The sequence below is a fragment of the Tripterygium wilfordii genome, chromosome 8 (genome assembly GCF_013401445.1).
Source record: "Tripterygium wilfordii isolate XIE 37 chromosome 8, ASM1340144v1, whole genome shotgun sequence".
NCBI lineage: Eukaryota > Viridiplantae > Streptophyta > Magnoliopsida > Celastrales > Celastraceae > Tripterygium > Tripterygium wilfordii.
The window spans coordinates 10,932,389-10,951,294 of NC_052239.1; the positions used below are offsets into that span (position 1 = coordinate 10,932,389).

The window sequence follows — 18,906 nt, forward strand, 5'->3', positions numbered from 1 at the left end:
CTAGCCAGTAGCTTTTTAAAGTTGTATATAGACCTGTCACTGTAAACTAATGAAATAAACAGCAAAAATTTACTTTCCAGTCACACCTAACACCCCAAACAAGCATCTACTAGTTCTAACAAATGGATCCTAAAGTCCATTGTTGTCACTTGTCTCAACTCCTCTCATAATGTATTTATCAATATGAAAATAGGGATTTACTACTACTTAACAGTAGACTTTCACATAACTAAGAAAAACTTCCAATACATTGTTAGTGTCTCATTTACAAATGAAGGATGGCAGCACATGCACATTATCATGGAAAACGAATTTCCATGGCCAAGATCATAGTATTCATGGTCTAAGACATACTATAAAAACATACCTTGATTTCCACGAAGTTGAATGTATTCTTGAGAAGGAGATACCAAAGATTCAGAGAATTCCTTGTGTTTTTCGTTCTTGTTCCAAGTGTATGTGACAATGGTGCCTATTTGGGTTGTAACTTGCATTGGGGAGTTACAATCCCAACTGCCCATGGCAGTTGGGAACCCCTCCTTGGAGTGGTTGACCCATCTTGGGTGCCCACTCCAAATGCACCATGGCTAGCCAATGCTAGCCATGCCAACAACAAAGAATTTGAAAAGAGACAAGAAATCACAATGGAGTCTATTACCACAAAAGAATTGGCTTCAACTATAAATGAAAGAATTAGCTTCAATGCACAATTACATCATAAATTACAGGAGCAATTAATACTTATCTTCCTTTAGTTGAGTTGTGTACTATTATTATTGTCTTCATTTCCACCCTCGATTTGTCTACACATACAATCTGGTGCGGGAAATGTGTAAAGTGATGCACTGGGTTTTTTCAATTGAAACCCCTTCGAATCACTGTGATGAAGCATATCTTGCATCTGTTGCTTGAAGTTTTCCCATCTGCATAATTTAAACATGAAAATGTTAGTCAAACAATATGCTCATGATGTGCACATGATGCCAATAATTGATAGAAAATTAGCAATGAAATGCAAAGTCTAACAAGTTTGAGTTGGAAGAGTTGACATAAAGTCCATGAAGAATTTCACTGTGTTAACATCGACTCCATGAAGAATTTCAGCATAAAGTCCATGTGGAAACGTCTTGCCAAAAATGAGATGCTTGTCCAAAGGATAAGAAAAATGACCGCCCAGAAAAACATGGAAGTTCTTTTTTACAAATGATGTTGAAACCAAAAAAAAAAAACACTAAATACATATATAGATTCTAAGTTCTAAAAACAATGTATGCCAAGGCATGTAGTACCTAATAAAGATGAAGCAAGACTCAGGGTAAGAAACATGTTGAGTTCAATACATTCAGCTAGAATTTCCTTCAGCTATCAACAAAATGCATGACAATGTATGGAAACTTTGTTTATTTCTTTACAGATTTTTAAAAACACCACCGATGGATCTTGAAGGGTAACAGTTGAACACGTGCTTTTATATGCAAATTGTTATAGTCTTCAAGTAAATCTCAACAAAAACTAAGAAGTACCGAAAAGAAACCAAAATGATGAAAATGATTTCTCCATTCTCAGAAATGTTCACCAGAGAACATAATTGTTTTTGAATGATAGAAATTGAATTGAAACACCAAGAACTGAAATGGTTAAGCTAAAAAGAAGGAAAAATGAGATTTGAACTAAACTATACCTGATATTGGGACTATCAAATAGTAGCGCTAATTTCCTCTTGTCAGGCATTATTGTTTTTGCATGCCCTCCATACAGATGGCGTCTATGGCCCATCAAGAAGTGGGGGAAGTTTCCACCTTGAGTTGTAACAAATACTTCACTATGTAGGCAGACTGTATAATCAAGTGCAGCCAATCTAGATGAATGGCCCTACATCAGAATTTTAAGCATTAAAAAGATTGAAGTGTCCTATTCTTTCATTGCCTTATTAATTTCTTTTCCATTTTATTTGTACCGGATTCTGATTCATTCCAGCAGAGAAAATTATAAATAACTTTCAAGTGCATATAATGATCGGCATGATACCTTAAACACAGCAAGTTCTTCTGGAGTGGCAAGCGTATCCTTGGTTTCTAAGCGTGGAAACATCTGTCTAAGAGGAGCCATATACTTCTCCGCATTATAAATTTTTCCTGCTGCAATGTATACTGAGGTGGTATTATCAAATCCCATGCCCCTTAGCATCATCCCAACCTACAAAGCCAATTAAAAAAATAATTAATTATCTCTAAATTTTAATCAAGTGAAAAGATTTATGTTTCGCAAAATGGAAAATATGTACAACAGTAGAAGCAAGAGAACAGAGGACACTGTATTTCAGTGCACTTCAAAAAGAAGTCATTAAATTATATTTTCCAAAATTACAGATACTTAACTCCAGAAAGCTAGAATCAGGGGGGCTTACATTAGTGAAATTCAACCAAATCATCACTTGGACATAATAGCTTCCAATATTGGATTCAAACTTTTTGATGGTAGTGAACATATTTTTTTTGCTTTCAAGTTTCTACATGATAGACTTTATCCAAGGAAATTCATCAAACATTCCACATGAGGAATAGGAAATGTCCTAAAGAAAACCACCAGTTGAAGGAATCATTTGAAGTTCAGTTTTGTTTCAGATAATTCAGAGAATGAATGAAGAGAATTAAGAGAAAAAGGCCTACCATAAGATTATGAAGCTCAAATTAGAGAGTTCAGTAAAGAGTACTGACTATGCCATATCCAACATGTGCATGTGTGATCACGTCTTCAAGAGTGAGAGCATGTGCGTGCAGCCATGCATTCAAGCTTGTGTGTTTGTGTGCGTGTGGGTGGGATATACATATACAGAGAGAGAGAGAGAGAGAGAGAGCTGAATACCTCCAGTGGAGTTAAAGGGCATTTTCCATCCATCCGATTTACTCCTGGCCTTATTACTCTACCTCTTCTCCTAAATTTTCCTCTCCAGCCTCTTTCTCGGGCAACATCCATTTCTTGTTTCTCTTCATCTCCACCATCATATTCACAGCACGAAAATGCAACCATGTCCTTTAGCAAAGGGAAAATAGCACTTTAGAAATTGTTCAAAGTATTGGCTACTAAAGAGTATATGAAAATTGTGCATCCTTGGAAAGTAAAGAAACAATAATAACACCATTTCAAATCGCAGATGCACTGAGACATATTTCCCCCCACTCTGAGAACCGTTATTGATCATCCGTTCAATCATTTTCTCAGCAAGTGTTCTTATTGGGTCTGCAAACCTCAGAGCTCCAAAATTGGCTAGGCATCTAAGCTGTTGAACATATGAAGGAACATCATGAGCCAGTCTGTTTGAGAAGGGTGCAATGCGTACAGCCCTACACCATGAGGAAAGAGGAGCAATTCAGATATAATGTACAATGTGCTGCAAGCTCATAACCACAGGAAAGAGTCAATAAATGAGTAGCATCTACAAAATTGTAACATGAAAACAATATCATATTTAGGTTCATGATGGGGAGATAAGCAATTCTGCAAACCCATTTTGACTTTTCTGTACCTATATATGTGATGAGATATAAAATTGTCTAAGCACTTAGTATGAGCGTATGACAGAAAACGCCCGATCCATCATTTCAAACATAAAACATAAATCACAAGTAGCTATATAGAAGAGAAAACACAAATCCACAAGCCTACACCCTCTCCCCAAGGCACTTGATGAACATCTTTATCATCTTCATCCTCATCTCGAGATTTAAATAATCAAACTGATCTTACGCATGACATTCAAACTTTCAAAACCTCTTCAAAATTCTTTACGAATGCTTGTTGATTCCGTACTACTTACACTAGAGTTTATCCTGAAATCTTCCAAACAAGGGTATCTCACATTTTATGACTCGACTTCTCAATCTCTTTCTCGAGTTCTTGTCTATTGGCAATAATCCTTTTACTCTAACCCACAAAACTCTGCTTTATGTTTCAATCTGTTTGTTTTCCCATCAAACTCTAGCTATAATCAAGACTGTCAAAGCCAAGCTTTAAACCTTGCAGTTGACAAGACTAAAACACCTCTGAATCAAATGAGTAAATTTCCTAGAGACTGTTCTTATGAGAATCACCAGTCACATTTTCAGGGGAATTTTTGTTACGTATCACCAACTTAATTTTATGATGGAAAAGTAGAAAACCCAAGAGTCAAACATAAGTGAAATGAATAATTAGAAAGCAAGGCCTTGACCAGGCTCCTTGGGCAATGTTACAGATAAAAATATTTTGAACAAGATGCCCTTCGTTACAAGATCTATTTCATGATATTAATAACTGGGGTAAACCTGGTGTCAAAGGCTCCACACACAGAAGAGCGTATGGGAAGTTGAGATGTACACAGCCTTATCAGGCATTGCGGAAAGGGCTATTCCGCTGTCTCAACCTATGGCGTCCACGTTGCGAAAGGGCAACTTTAAAACTACATTGGACTTTTATTTCAATATTATCATGACATTTCAGCATACATGTTTTTGATCAAGCAGATTGTAGGACCACATGAAAAACAAACAAACAAACGCCTCAAATTACGATTACTGCACCTAAACTTTAAACACTCAGTTAAAATTAGCATCTTATGTTCAAACAAAAGGATTTTAAAACTAAGAGACTTGCATGGAAAACCATAGACTGGCAAAAAGTTTATATGCACACTTGAAAACCAAAAGGATTTCATTTAGTTTCTGAGCAGAACTGGGAGCCAACCTTTTACAATGATAATAACAAAAAAGGGATCACATACCTCATCTTGATCATCTTTGGAAGAACCTTCTCAAGATAGTAGGTGGGACTTGACCAACCTTTTACTCTCAGATTTATAATGCTGCTTATGTTATTATCAAACTGCTCAAGTATTTCTCCTGGAAGTTCCCTAACTACATTCACATTATTATGAAGCGCTTGAATGAAAAAATCTTCATCAAATATGTCCCCAAATTTGCTGTTACAGAAGAGAAGAAAATGAATGGAGAATATAAGCTGCTTTTAAATACCTGGAAGGCTTAAAAAGTAACAGTTCCATGGGAATAAACATGGAAGATCTACAAAGCAAATAAACTAAATTTTTCATGACAAAGTGATTGAATACCATAAAACAGAACAATACAAAATAAGGGGCAGACGATAATGTGACAATCCTACCTATCTGTTGTGAACTATGAGCTGAATGGGTTCTTATTTATGGACAACCACCCGGAAATTGAAAGAAAAAAAATTGGGACAGTAATCACCTGGAATCTTGCCAAACACTATTTAAATGAAAAATTGGGATCACAAGGGTTGCATTTAGCAACCATGCCACAGCAACTGCATCACATATCTGTGTGGAAGAACAAATAAGTGAATAATAAAATAAAATCCATGAGATGTGGCAAAACCATATAAACTTCCCAAACTCTGCACTGCACCAATGCATGTATTGTCAATCAACAGAGACCGGACCAAAAACCCAACAAACAAAAAACCAACTCAACATGCCTAATTTAGTAGCAATTCATTAGTTCATTACCACTAAGAGAATATGCCAACATTCAATTTTTCATTTGTTTCTTATGATTCAATGGCTTCATCCAGTACAGCTTTTGTTTCTTCTTGTCTTCAATTTAGATTCCGGAATGAAGCAAACCAAACTCCAAATGTATTGTAAGTTTTGACAACTATGCCCTCAAGTATTATGTCCAGTCCAACTTACCTAGGATAGGAAATGGAAATTAATTATAGAAAAATACAACTACAATCCACTGTAATGACTTCGATGTAAGAAGTATGAGAATAGGCGTAAAATTCAAATAATAAATCGTAAAATTGTTCGCTTAAAATTGTGGCAATAAAAACTTTGAGATTGAGATTGACAAATAATCATCTCTTAGTTTAAATGTCCATTCCACAATGTATGAAGATGCTGGGATGTTGTTTTGAATGGAGAAAGATAAAACCATTGAATGCATCAAGATGGTGCCAATCAGTACATTAAGGATGTAACAAATTACAAACACTCTCTCACATTACAATCTCCCCCCTCCATTAAAGAGAGAGAATCACAAACACACCAATATGCTGACAATGTTACCCACAATCTAGTTGATATAGTGAATATATTTGACTTTTAGTTGTTCATTTAATTAAGATATTGACTTGATGTGCCTTCTTCCTTTAATAAACTTATTTATCATGTGAAAAAATGACTATGAAAGGGAAATGAATTTACATAACACACAAATATGCTCAAGTGTAATAATTTCTATGATGAGAAACAATAGAATTAATTTAAACTTGAAAAATTTTAAGAAAGAGAGCACACCGATAATCGTTGTTGGTTCAACCCCCCATTTGCTTCAATTATGAGGAAACCAGTGGAATTTGGCAAGCCTTCAAGTAAATACATCATGTTTAGTAATCATAATGCCTAAAAAGATAGCAAGTTAAAGTTTCCTTAAACATGAATTATATACGGGTACTATATAAAAAGAACTAATTATGAATGGATGACCAGTAGTTTCTTGGCTTCAGCTACATCTAAAAATGTTTAAAGAGAGATCCTTTTATTAATATAGCATTACGATTTAAGACACATTCGTGAAACAGGTGCTATATACGTGACATAATCCCCACACCTTATTAGATAATAAGCACTCTAATGCTCGCATATAAAATCAAATGCTTATGAAAACTGGCCACTTGATGGGTTACATTTTGAAATTTAGGTGAGCAATTCTCTTTTCTTGGATTGATATAGAAAAGTCAAACCTTCATTAGTTATGCTCCTGCTGCAAGGCTTCCAACATTGAATCGGTTTGGGATTCCATGCTGTCATCAACTGCATTTTCATTGCATTGTTTGTCACTCAATATGTTAATGTCTGCTTTCCATAATATAAGGAAATCTTTCAGTCTAAAGCAGCAGCAGTAGTAGTAGTAAAATTAGTGAAATAACTTTCATTTACAGATTGAGATTGGGCAAATCAAAGGATTTCCAAAACAAGTTTGGATTCCTTAAATTGCTCTTATCAATTTAATTCTGGAAATTAAGGGTGTATCGAACTTTTGCAGATTTGGGATTAATGATGTGGTAGTAGAATGATATTCTTTCCAATTAAGATTTAGGAAGTCTTTCTCTCTTCCATGCAAGATCGGTATTAAACTTTTATACAAGAAAGTCTGCTATAAGCAAATCCAGAGTGAAGTGTTACCCCATCAATATTAATTTCCTTGCTAAGATACTTATAAGGCATAAAGCACTTCTTTTACTGTATTTTCTTTAAAAAATTCTCCTCATTTTCCCCTTACTTGCAAGCTGTTAGTAACTCCAATCCGTAACCTAAGCCTTAAAACATGCATCAAATGACTCAAATCTCTTCATAATCATATTTGAATTACGGTTCCACATCCATCAAAGCCAAACCCAAAAAGCAATCAAACTTACACAATTCACAAACTACACAGTCAAGAGAAAGTACCGCATTGCGACTCCCATTGTTTTCAGCCTCCATATAAGGCCATAACTTCTCAAAAACCTGTGGACTCCTGTACACCGACCCCGGCGGCGTGCGCTTGCGCACAACAACGCCACCGACACTGTTCAAATCAACGTCCAAACTCAATGATCCCATATACAACACCATCCCCGAAATATAAAGCAACGGCGCAAACAATAGCAAGCCCCTCCTCTTGAACACTGAAGTTATCAAGACAACCACCACTTTCTCCAGTAAGCTCTGCTTGGCTGCTCCCACCCGGGTATCACTACCGCCAGTGCCTTGACTAAACTTGCTCCGACAGTGACGGAGCCGAGGCGAGGACGGAGGGGAAGACGTCGACGCCGTTGTGGTGGCGGCCGTGGAACGGCCTGTGCCGAGGCGGCTGTGACTATAAGGCTGCATTAGAGTGTGTGAACCAAGTGAGGGCGGTCTTGAGAAACCCTAGAAGATATTAAAGAGCTGAAACAGCCATTTATTGCAGGTGGAACGCCAGTGTGACTGAAATCAAAGCATTGTCCAATTAAGAGAGAGAGGGGGATAATGACATAATTAGCTAAGAAGAGAAACAGAAGGAGTTGAAAAGAATTCGTGAAGTTTATTCAATTGAAGAGAAATGGAGAATGCATGATGCTTCAGAGAAATGGTGGTCGATTGATCCAACTTTGAAGAGAGAAGGAGGAGTATTCGTGTTTATGAGGGACAGTTGCCGGAGTGACCAGTCAGTCCTTAGCTTTAGACAAGTGGAGTGCCAGCTATAGAGAGGGACTGACTGCACCAAGTGTCTGAAAAATGGATAGTGAATAATTAGTAAATTTTTTGTTAGTATTTACTGCTATTTGTTAAGATTAAATAAATAGCTACGGTGTGCCAAAGGGAACTATAAAACGGACAACCAGCCAACTACAAGACCTTGAACAAAGAAAATTGGAGAACTCTTGACCTGAAAAACGAGTGTAAAAGAAGGTAGTTTTAATGGAGATTCTCAGAGACAGCATTGTGAGTGAGTATATTCCAAAGTTCAATCTCTCTTCTTTGTAAAGAAAACCAGGTATTTATTGTTTATGAAAAATAAATAGGGATGACGATACATGAGGTCGAATCTCAAGGATGATTTGAAAAGAGATGATTTACAAATGGCGTGTGTCAGAAGAGGGAACGGATATGATGGGTTAATAAAGATATAAGTCTTTTATTACAGCTCGCCTATAAGATAGGATGAGTACAAGTCTCGAGGTAGTTTGGTGTAGATGACCAAACAACTTAACAGTTGAAGGGTGAATTGTGATTAATCGATCTTGGAGTCGAGACCAAGATCGAGGCCAAAACAAATGATAAGGGTGGAGTAAGGGGAGCAAGTTGGATGGCAAGATGCTGAAGTCAACGGTCTTAGGGAGACGGTCTTGATATATACGAGATACAAGCTGAACGGTGGAAATATTAACTATCATACCTGAGATGGGCCATGGACTTGAGAGCAACTCCAATGGGTTTACTTTCAAGTGTTGAAAGTGAACTTTATGGAAAATTTAGAGTGCTAGAGCTCTACAATGGATGAAAATGAACACTTGAAAACACATGAGATAGTCAAAATATTTGACTGACCTTAGTCATACCATACCTGATTGAATGGGCTTGGACAGTTTTTATCCATTGGACTCACTCTGTCAAGCCACTTCACTCTCATGGGGATCTTCATTTTCCTCAATAAGAGCAATCACAATGGTGGTTTTTTATTGGGACAACAAAATATATGGGGAAAAGTGTTTTGCTGATGTAGTTGAGTATTTTGTTGATGTGACTGGGTCAACAAAATATATTGATACAATGACCTTCTCCTTTATTGTTATTGGAAGAAGTGCATTTTTCCTTGTTTTTGAATGGGAATCTGGTAGAGGCGGGGGTTTCAGCGAAACGAGACTCTGGTTTCCGTGTATGGTATGTGTGGATTGTAGCGCAGAACAGGGCTTGACTGGAAAAGTAGTGAAATGGCAAAATAGGAAGTCTCACTATAGGCTAGGTATAAATTGGTTGACTTTACTTTTTAATAGAGGTGTGACTCGATATGATTCTTGTGTAAAAATGTTAGTGTATTAGTGGCGGGACCCACATACAAGCAAACATGTGGGCAAACCAATGTCCCCTCTTCTCTCTGTGCCACAACAAAAATAAACCAACAAAATCTCATTGTTGTATCCACCAATTCATCCAAACCCCATCAAATGTTACTTTTTGAGCATCCATGCCCTCTTAAAAATACCACCATTGTAATTGCTCTTAGCATCTCCTCTAACGGCATTGTTACAGACCTTCCCGAGCAGGCGAGCACGACTCAAAAGGTATGCTGCTCTAGACATGGTTCCTGAGCGTGTGATTCCGGGAAAATAAAAGAAAATTGAAATACGAGTTAAACTTAATTTTTAGGTTATTTAGGTTTACGAGTGGAAAACTCGGGCCAATTTAGACAGGTCTGTGTTAGTTTAGGCGCTTACGTGTTTTTAAGATGTTGAAATCTAAAAGATTTTGGCTTCTCTTATTTTACTTAATTTTCCTGGTAATCAAATTTGGGGGAGTTTGGTTACTGATTTTGCTGAGACTAATCACGGTTTTATTTAGAATGCTTAGTATCTTTTCTTGTTTTGCTACTGCGATGGGAATTTTTTTTTCCTCTATACAGTAAAATTAAAGTGATCATCTTTCAAACTAAAACACATACTTTACATGATTGGAATGTGATTCTGATTTCTGAGAATAAATTTATGGTATCCTTTCCATTTTAATATATAAAAAAAAATAGAGAAAAAGGAGTATAGATTTGTGGTGCACAAGGTAGAATCAGGTGCATGGGGTCTATAGGACCAAAGAATGTGTTTTACGTCCATTGTGAAAGCATCAGACAGAACTATTGGATTCTTTGAAATTTGTTTTGATTACAGGGTGATCAAAACAAATGCATGTATGTAGCAAACTTGTAAAGCTAGCTGCCTAGCTTATACGAGGTATTAGGTAGAGCGGGGACGTACTATTAGCTTATAAGCCAGCGACCCCGTGCTATCTGTTAGCAAGAGTGTGACAGGGGATACAGATAATAAAACGCAGTTGTGGCCAATATGAGCTGCCACCGTTATGTTGAGCTTGTGCGACGTCGTATTGTCAACTCTGAAGTCTGAACCACAAAAACATGAGGCCTCAAAACCTGTAGAACAAACCAAGCTCTCTCTCCTGTCCCTCACATGGCTTCCATAACTGCTCCTTCCTATTCTCGCCTACTTAATTGCAAAGGCCACAGCTTCTTGCGAGACGACCACCTGACAACCAGTAGAGCATCATCGAGAACAAGGTCATGTACAAGTCGTTTGTGGATTGTTTTTGCATCGGAGGGACCGCAGACCGGCCGCCAATGGCAGAGACCGCCACCGGGGGTAGATACACGGATTCATTGGGACAATCCCGACGAAGGATGGATTGGAGGTGGCGATGAACAAAAAAAGAGTTTAGAAGAAGAACAGAAGAATTTCATGAGTGACAAGCTTGCAGATCTCATCAACTACTCTGATTCTCATTACCAGTAAGGGCTAATCAAATTCTTAATCCATGTTCGTCGCATATACTCTAGAATTTCTAAAGAAATGCAGAGTCTACAATTGCAATCAATAATTCAAATTTGAATTTACTCTTTTTTTTTGATAACCGATGAACCACCCAACTCAACATGCCCTTTCGAACAATTGAGTAGACGTAAAGCTCGGTTCGCCAAAATCCTATTAGAATCCTATTCCACTTGATAGGATTTTATTTTATTCAGTCCGAGTAATCAAAAGAGCTTCTTTCTAGAAAGAAGCTCTTTTGATTACTCGGACGCACCGACTAGTTACGCCATCCCATTGATAGCCTCCACCCGTGTCCTAGCTCGTCTGAGAGCGAGATTTGCCTCAATTGTTTGCCTCTTGCCTGCGGCTTTCTTCAAGTTATCTTCCGCCATTTCAAGAGTTTTACGAGCTTCTTGTGGATCAATGTCAATACTCTTTTCCGCATCATTCACTAAAAACAGTGAATTGTAGTTCTATGTTAGCGACAAGTAACACTGCACTGAAACCCATACAAGTAGGGCCCTGGAAGTGGGACAAGCCCATGGAATTAGGATTTCACAAGAAAATATCCCAATGGGTTGGTTTGAACTCCCAACCCAAGCACCTTACACCACAAGTTTGTAGAGATAATCAATTAGACTATCCCAAGTGATTCACATTTGAATTAATGACTCCCTTTAACTATTATAATATTTGCATATACAAATTGTGCAATTCTTGTGATAAAAGCTGAGGCTACTACAATTTGGTGAAATTTCAGGTTCTTAGGAGTATCAGCTGAAGCTGATACTGAAGAGATAAAAGCTGCATACAGGAGACTAACCAAAGAGTACCATCCAGACACAACTTCACTGCCACTGAAAACGGCACTGGAGAACTTCATGAGGCTCAAACAAGTCTACGAAGTATTGACCGACGAAGAGAAACGGAGGTTCTATGACTGGAGTCTGGCTCAGGAGGCCGCGAGCAGACAAGCGGAGAAGTTGAGGAAGAAATTGGAGGATCCTTTTGAGCAGGATTTCAAAAACTACAAACCAGTTCCAGACATGGTCGATAGACTTGGTGGAAGAAACATGGAGCTTGGTGATCAAGCAACTGCTGCTCTCACTATTGATATTTTCATCATCATCTTCTCTATTTGTTGTATCATCTATGTCGTCTTCTTCAAAGGACAAGATTAGAATTAGTTGACAACATGAAAGAAGTCCATTTCTTCTCTCTCAATCTTTTTTCTGAGCTTGTGTTAACTTTCCAAGCTTCATTTTCTTCTTTGAAATTCATAATTTAGTACCATCTTCTATGTGTGACACATTTGATGGGTAAGTATTTAGATAAATTTAAGTAGGAAACATAGTTTGTAAGCTATTACACGAGCCCATGAGCTTATTTAGTGCACGCTTTGAGCACAGTCACTATTGTATGGGTCAAAATCTACACTAGCCCCAAATAATACACAATAAATGGTCATGACCTAAAAGATGTCGAACATACCCATAGCCTGCGCAGAAGAATACACAGGGCCACAATCTAGAAGATGTTTGACAAGCCCATGGTTTGGGCAAAAGAAGACACAGACCCACGACCTAAAAGACGCCCAACACACCCACGACCAGGACAAGAAGACTACACAAGCAGGCTCATGGTTTGGGCAAAAAAGACTACATAGGCCCATTGCTTAGAAGATGTCCAATGGGCCCTCGACTTGGACATACAACTCTTTATGCCTAATTGCCTATGATCTCGAAAAGCCCAACATGTTCACAACCTGGGCAAAGGACCCGATGGGCTCTTGGTATATTTCGACTCAACTTCCACGCCTCATGTACATATCACTTGGACCAAATACCTATAACTACATAACTCTCTCCACTTTGGAGATATCTCAGCTTTCCTAACCGACACCACATGAGCGTCAAATTTTCATTCACGGTCTATTCTATAATTTTTACAGGGTGTTGGTGCCCTCTAACGATAAAACTTTGATCGTAGAATCCGTTGTCTACAACTAGGCTTCACTTTACCAATAATAATAATTGTGTCTCTCACCAAAATGGAAAAAGAAAAATGCATTAGCGTAAAGAGAATTTGGGGATACCCTAGGCATATTATATACACATCGTAACTGATTGTAATTGGGCCGTATATTGGATTACGCGGGAGATTACCCCTTATTTTAAAAAGATAAAATACTCTCGTTTTCTGTCTGAATTTCTTTTTATTTTTTGTATGTTTCTTTGTATGAATTGGCTGTTCAAGACTCAGGAGTCTGGTTTGGAATCATGGAGGAAATACCTCGGTCTCCAGTTCGTTCGACATCGATACATCGCTCGGTGATTTTTGCAATTCTCTCACTTTCGTTGTCGCTCGGTTGATCTGCCTTTTGCATAATTTAACCTAATTTTCGGGTGTGTGTTGTTTCGATGCACAGAATAGCACATGGGCAACGACTAGGGCACGAACACGGAAACGTACCGGTGGCTACCAACCCAGTCAGGCAACTGGTGGCGGTGGAGCTAACCTTGGCTCCAACAGCGATGGCTCAACCTGTGAAATCCCGGACCAGGTGGGCAGTAATTCCAAATTGACGTCCTAGAGTGAATATTTTTTAATCATTATTGTGGTTTCTAGTTCATATATGCGTATGCTGTACACATTTACCATAATTAGGTTTATTTTAATAAACTATTAATTAGGAAAAAGAAATCGAAATTTACTCTGGCATGTTCTTGTTGCTGTTTTTTTGTCGAAGTATTCAATCGGAACATAGTTTGATCTTTACTTTTGAGTCCATTTGTTAACTTGTTGTTAGTGTCAAGTAAGGATCGTAGTCAGAGACAAAAATATTTTTTGCTCTTTCCATGTTTTGCAAAATTCGAGTACAGTTTCGCTCATTTTCTTAATTTTTGCATGGCTCATTTTGTTGAGTGTTCTACTTTTCAGGGTCTGCAACTGCCAATCATCAAAAGTTTGTATTACCTACTAGTCTATTTATCTCGAAAGGAGGAACCATTGAGCTGGATCAACTGGGAAACAACTGCTTTGGATAACTTAGATAGGCAATTTTCTCAATTTGAGTTTAAAATGCAAGTTAAAGGCAAATATACCCTCTCTAGTATGTTGTTCAAAGAACTTGATGGGAGGTTCCGAGAACTATTTTCTGATTCACATGAAGTTTCTGCAAGTTTGGTTCATAGACACGCTGACCAGCACATGGGTATGTCAACCTATGCTGAAGGACTAACGGTGCTTTTACGATGTTGTATGGTGATCTTGACATTCCTTGGGCCTGATCATCATCTTCGTATGGGTCAAGATATTCTCTCAGTACTCAGTAGATTGATTTCTATATGCATAAGTCAAGCGGATGACAGAAGTCTTGTTGCTTCCACATGCATTTCAGAACCTTATGATCCATGCCGTGCCCTTCTATGTACTCTACTTGAGGTAAGGTAATTTTTGTTAGTCCATTCTAAAAAAAGATGGATTTTCAATGACTATTCTGGTGAAAATTTTGTCAACAACTGTCAAGAAATTATGTGCCACATGGTATTGTTATATCCTTTATAATCTTGAGGCTATGTTGCTAGTGCCACATTGTCATTCGTAGATAATTGCGTCATTTACTCATTTGTTTAATGGAGTTGTTGATCTCATTTTAGATATGGACATTCACATAAAAACTTTATTTATCACTCCTGTTTTTCTCCCCTTTTCTTTTTCTTTTTCTTTCTTTCCCGATACATACCTTTGTGAGTTACTTCTCTTCTGTTAGTCAAACACGGTTCACCTGAAATATTTTCTTTAGGTATCTGCAGATGAGCTTTTGGCGCATAAGAATTTGAGAGAGTATTTAATACAAATTGATTCTGCAAGTGAAAATATATTTAAGCACCATTTTGGTCTTGGTGTTCTTGGATGTGTACTGGAACTGATATCAGCTCATTTTATTTTATCAGTTTCTAATGAGCTAGCATATAAAAACTTCATCACCAGATTATATTGGTCATGCGACAAAGGTTACATGGATCCTGAGATGAGCCTGTCATCGTCATTAGCTTTGCTTCTGGACCCCATCATACTTTCTGCACCGAAAATGTTTCTGGCACATCTAATTTTATTGGTTTCTGAATCCATTGGTATTGGCACGACTTCAGACAAAATGAGACCAGATTTCAGACTCATAAATTACCACACTGCTTTTGAAAGGTCTGTGACCTTGTATGCTATACACATTGCTCGCCTGCACATGGATGGTAAAACATTGAGCACTGATTTTCTTACAAAGTCATGTATGCTTGGAAGTAATTGTCAGCCCATATTTGAAACGTTTCTTTCTTCAGCTATGAGAGAGAAATTATTTCATGTACTCACGAAGCCCAATGATTCCTGTGATTCATCTTTTCACAATATGTCTTCTTTCACAAAGTTGGAAATGGTGGCTGCATCTATTGCATACGTAAAAGAGAGCCTACCTGCTTTCGATATTACCTATAAAGTTGAGATCTTATCAATCTTACATTGCATAATACTAAGGGTTTCTTCTGATGATATCAATGATGCTGGATTGCTTAAAAACAGGAAGACAAGCCCCGAAGATATGTATCTTATGGCTTCTTTATTGAAGTTAATGAGTTGTTCGATGTTACAAATCCTATGGTGCTTAAGCCATAGAGGGAATTCAGGTTCCATGACAACCTTGAAAGATGTAATGTCATGTAAGGAATATGAAGCTATGATGGGTATTATCGGCTGTTTTCAACAATATAGTGTCCATCTTCCAGTTCAAAAGTTCTTATACGATATTATGGAATCTCACCCTTCAAGGCACAAAGAGTCGAAGTGGATGCTTTTACATTTTTCGGGCTTGCTGTCATTTAGTTATGTTAGCAAGATTGATTTCTTGGTGAAGGACTGCATATTTGCTATGATGGTAACATTAATTTTGTTTACCTTTGAAGAGGGAAATTTAGATGCGCTGAGTTCAATGCTGCATTCTGGATTGGAATCATGTACATCTTCCATGAACGAAGAAAAGGTAATATTGTATATCCTATTGGCTTGTCAGGCTTATTGGTCGTCACGTCACATGCCTTTAAATTCTTGAACATGGTGCAGGTCATGGTTGACCACAAATGTAGCAAGACTGTTGCATCAAACTTTCACAAGAATCGGATGCATCTGAGGTATGTCTTTTTGCCCCCCATCTTTATCTTATAAATGCCGTCTTTCATGGGAAATTTTTGTGATCATGTCAGTTTTGTCCTCAAATCCTGAAAGAGATGCTACATGTTTGTTTGGATATGTTGTTTGTGGTCAAAGCTATTTCATTTGCGGTGATGTAAATGCAATAGCAATAGTTTGTCGATTCAGTTGGTTGGTGCAAAATTTTGATATAAGACTGAAGTAAGCTGAAATATTGAAAGAGAACCAAATAACTTGGGTTTTAGATGTTAAGGGATTTAGATTGGGATTTTCGGATTGGCTTCTGGTTTAAGGGCGAGAAACAGTAGCACAATAGTTTAAGTACGTATGGCCGCCACATTGTAGGATAAAATCTAAGTGCAAACTTAGAATTGCAAAGAACAAACGAAGTTCCAACATACCAGATTCATTTCTTGAGTAAATAATATGTCATGTGAAATAATGATGCAACAGCTATATTTTCTAAAACTGAGTAAATATATTCTTCTCAGTTTTTAAATCAAACAAACTTAAAGTACCAAATTGAAAATAATGACACATATTGTTTGGTTCAGCACTTCAGTCTTAGCAAAATAATTGACACCTCTGGGCATATGAATTTTAGAAGTCTGTCTTATGTTGACTTGTGTTTCAGTTGGCATATTTGCAGCTTTTATAAACTTACCATTTTGAGATTAACCTGGGTTTTCCTAAAAATTTGTTCATGTCCAAGCCATGTTCTCTAGAAGGCTAGAAATTATAAACGGAGTAGCTATTTGCACACATTTTAACTCAATACACACACTTACCAAGACACCCTAATTTTTTTTAATACACATGGAACTTTCAAAATTACCCTTTCAAACATATTCTTTTGCTTTTCTCCTTCCAATCTCTTGACTTTATCTGCAGAAGTTTGTGTTTCAGTCAAAATCAACCCTCCGATCCTCTTTTTTCTAATCTTCATTTTCTAATCACAAAAATGAAAGAATCAAAGTTCCACTGCTTAGAAAAACCAACTCTAATGTCAATATGAGTAACTAAAGTGCTAAATAACAAATCGATAAAATGCACTCTAAAGCGTTAATCATCAAAAATCATAATGAGGGAGGCTTTTCAAATTGATTGATGACTGAAGAAATCGTACCATCACCATCCTCGACGTTGTCAGTTTTGATGAATCCACTTTGAGCCATTAGTATTCTCTACACTCTTTTTAAACAAACTTCACCTAATCTTCTATCGCCATCGAGTAATCCTTCTGTCATCAAATCCTTGGGCAAAAATTATGTATCATGCTATTGTCGAAGGATAATAAATTTAATTAGAAGGATTATGGTTACAAAATTTAATTCAGTTTAATTGTATTGAGAAAAAAATGTGGGGGCAAGTTTTAAGGTAATTTCATATAGAGATAATTTGGTAAACTTAATCTTTTAATTTTTTTTTTGTGTGCAACGAGTCAAACTTCGTGTGCAAATAGCTGCCCCAAATCATAAAATTTCTTTTATTATTCAAGCATGCTTCTGGATTGTAATGCCATAACAATTGTATGACTGATGATGATGTGAAACGTTTGCTAAGTGTAGTGTATATACTTGCATTACCGTCCTCACTAAATTAAGGATCAGTCTCTTATTGCTGTTTCGTATTCATGTATTGTAGCAAGGTTTTATTTCCGATCTCATTTCCTCACGTTTTGTGGCAGGCGTTCTCTCAGAATCTCTAGCAAAAGAATGCAAAACCAAGAAGCTGAAACTTATGACGACATGGAGTCTGCTAGTATAGGAGAGGAATCAGATAAAAGTTGCAATGGTGAGAGCTTTCTACGGTCCAGGCTAGGAGGGTTGCAAACATTGTCCGATGTTAGTGATCTAGTGGATTTTATCAAGTGTCAGAGTGGGAAAGACTACTCTCTCTGGTTAAAAAATCGCGAAAAATTTAGACAATGGAAGCTTGAGAGAGTCGAAGGTTTAAGAAGAAAGAAAAAGAACGGTGTTTGGAAGTATTTGCAAGGAAGGAAAGTGTAGAAATGTATGTCCTGTTGTATTTTAAATGTGTATAAATTTTGTAGCTTTGTTCGATCAGTTCCTTAGCTGAGTCTCTGTTTCTTGCAATATTGTCCCTTTTTAAAATAGTCTTGTAATCTTGTTTATTATTATTAAGGACCTCTTGTTCCATTTGTAATGACATTAAAGTAGTTAACATTTTGAAAATTGAAATCTTGTATTAGGTTTTGATAAACAGAATTCTTACGATCTTAGTATTTTTTTTTGTTCCAATTATCTCAAATGTTGAGGGGTTGGGAGGGGCTCCAATTATTAGTTACAATTCTCCCTCAAACCATGTCAAATCATGGTTTTATTTGTTTGAAAATGATTTATTAGAGTTTAGGAGTTATGAATTATTGTTTATAATTCGAAGATTAATGTTCAGGGTTTAGGATTTAAGGTTTAATTTTTAGTTTTTGGGGTTTAGGATATAACATATAGGGTTTAGAGTTTATAATTTAAGATTTTAAATTTTTTTTTTCAAAATTTACTATATTCCAACATTATATACACCAAAATACATTTTAATGCATGATTTAAGATAGTTTTAGGGAGAATTATAGCAAAAAAATTAGAGCTCCCCTATCCCAATATT

The 18,906-nt window shown here is 37.0% G+C and overlaps 3 protein-coding genes across 4 annotated transcripts; 2 read left to right on the top strand and 1 right to left on the bottom strand.

Annotated features, from left to right (window-relative positions):
* Nucleotides 1-652: 652 nt before the first annotated feature.
* Nucleotides 653-8,295, bottom strand: LOC120003459 (O-fucosyltransferase 9-like). 2 transcript variants are annotated; one of them, XM_038852460.1, is made up of 10 exons: nucleotides 7,472-8,293; nucleotides 6,763-6,832; nucleotides 6,317-6,384; nucleotides 5,247-5,335; nucleotides 4,760-4,957; nucleotides 3,140-3,344; nucleotides 2,866-3,033; nucleotides 2,029-2,196; nucleotides 1,682-1,872; nucleotides 653-923 (listed from the first exon to the last, which is right to left on the bottom strand). In XM_038852460.1, the coding sequence occupies exons 1-10, from the start codon at nucleotides 7,892-7,894 to the stop codon at nucleotides 752-754; spliced, it is 1,752 nt and encodes a 583-aa protein (XP_038708388.1). In that variant the 5' UTR covers nucleotides 7,895-8,293; the 3' UTR covers nucleotides 653-751. The 2 variants fall into 2 exon arrangements, with proteins under 2 accessions (XP_038708388.1, XP_038708389.1); XM_038852461.1 differs by lacking the exon at nucleotides 653-923 and having other exon boundaries at nucleotides 1,697-1,858; nucleotides 7,472-8,295.
* A 2,333-nt stretch (nucleotides 8,296-10,628) lies between these two features.
* Nucleotides 10,629-12,359, top strand: LOC120004480 (NAD(P)H-quinone oxidoreductase subunit T, chloroplastic). The gene is made up of 2 exons (XM_038853837.1): nucleotides 10,629-11,057; nucleotides 11,840-12,359. Exons 1-2 carry the CDS (start codon nucleotides 10,723-10,725, stop codon nucleotides 12,258-12,260), a joined length of 756 nt encoding a protein of 251 aa, XP_038709765.1. The 5' UTR covers nucleotides 10,629-10,722; the 3' UTR covers nucleotides 12,261-12,359.
* Nucleotides 12,360-13,072: 713 nt separating this feature from the next.
* Nucleotides 13,073-18,485, top strand: LOC120003404. Its single transcript, XM_038852378.1, has 6 exons — nucleotides 13,073-13,409; nucleotides 13,508-13,642; nucleotides 14,020-14,523; nucleotides 14,885-16,114; nucleotides 16,195-16,262; nucleotides 17,969-18,485. Exons 1-6 carry the CDS (start codon nucleotides 13,359-13,361, stop codon nucleotides 18,288-18,290), a joined length of 2,310 nt encoding a protein of 769 aa, XP_038708306.1. The 5' UTR covers nucleotides 13,073-13,358; the 3' UTR covers nucleotides 18,291-18,485.
* The last annotated feature ends 421 nt before the right edge of the window (nucleotides 18,486-18,906 follow it).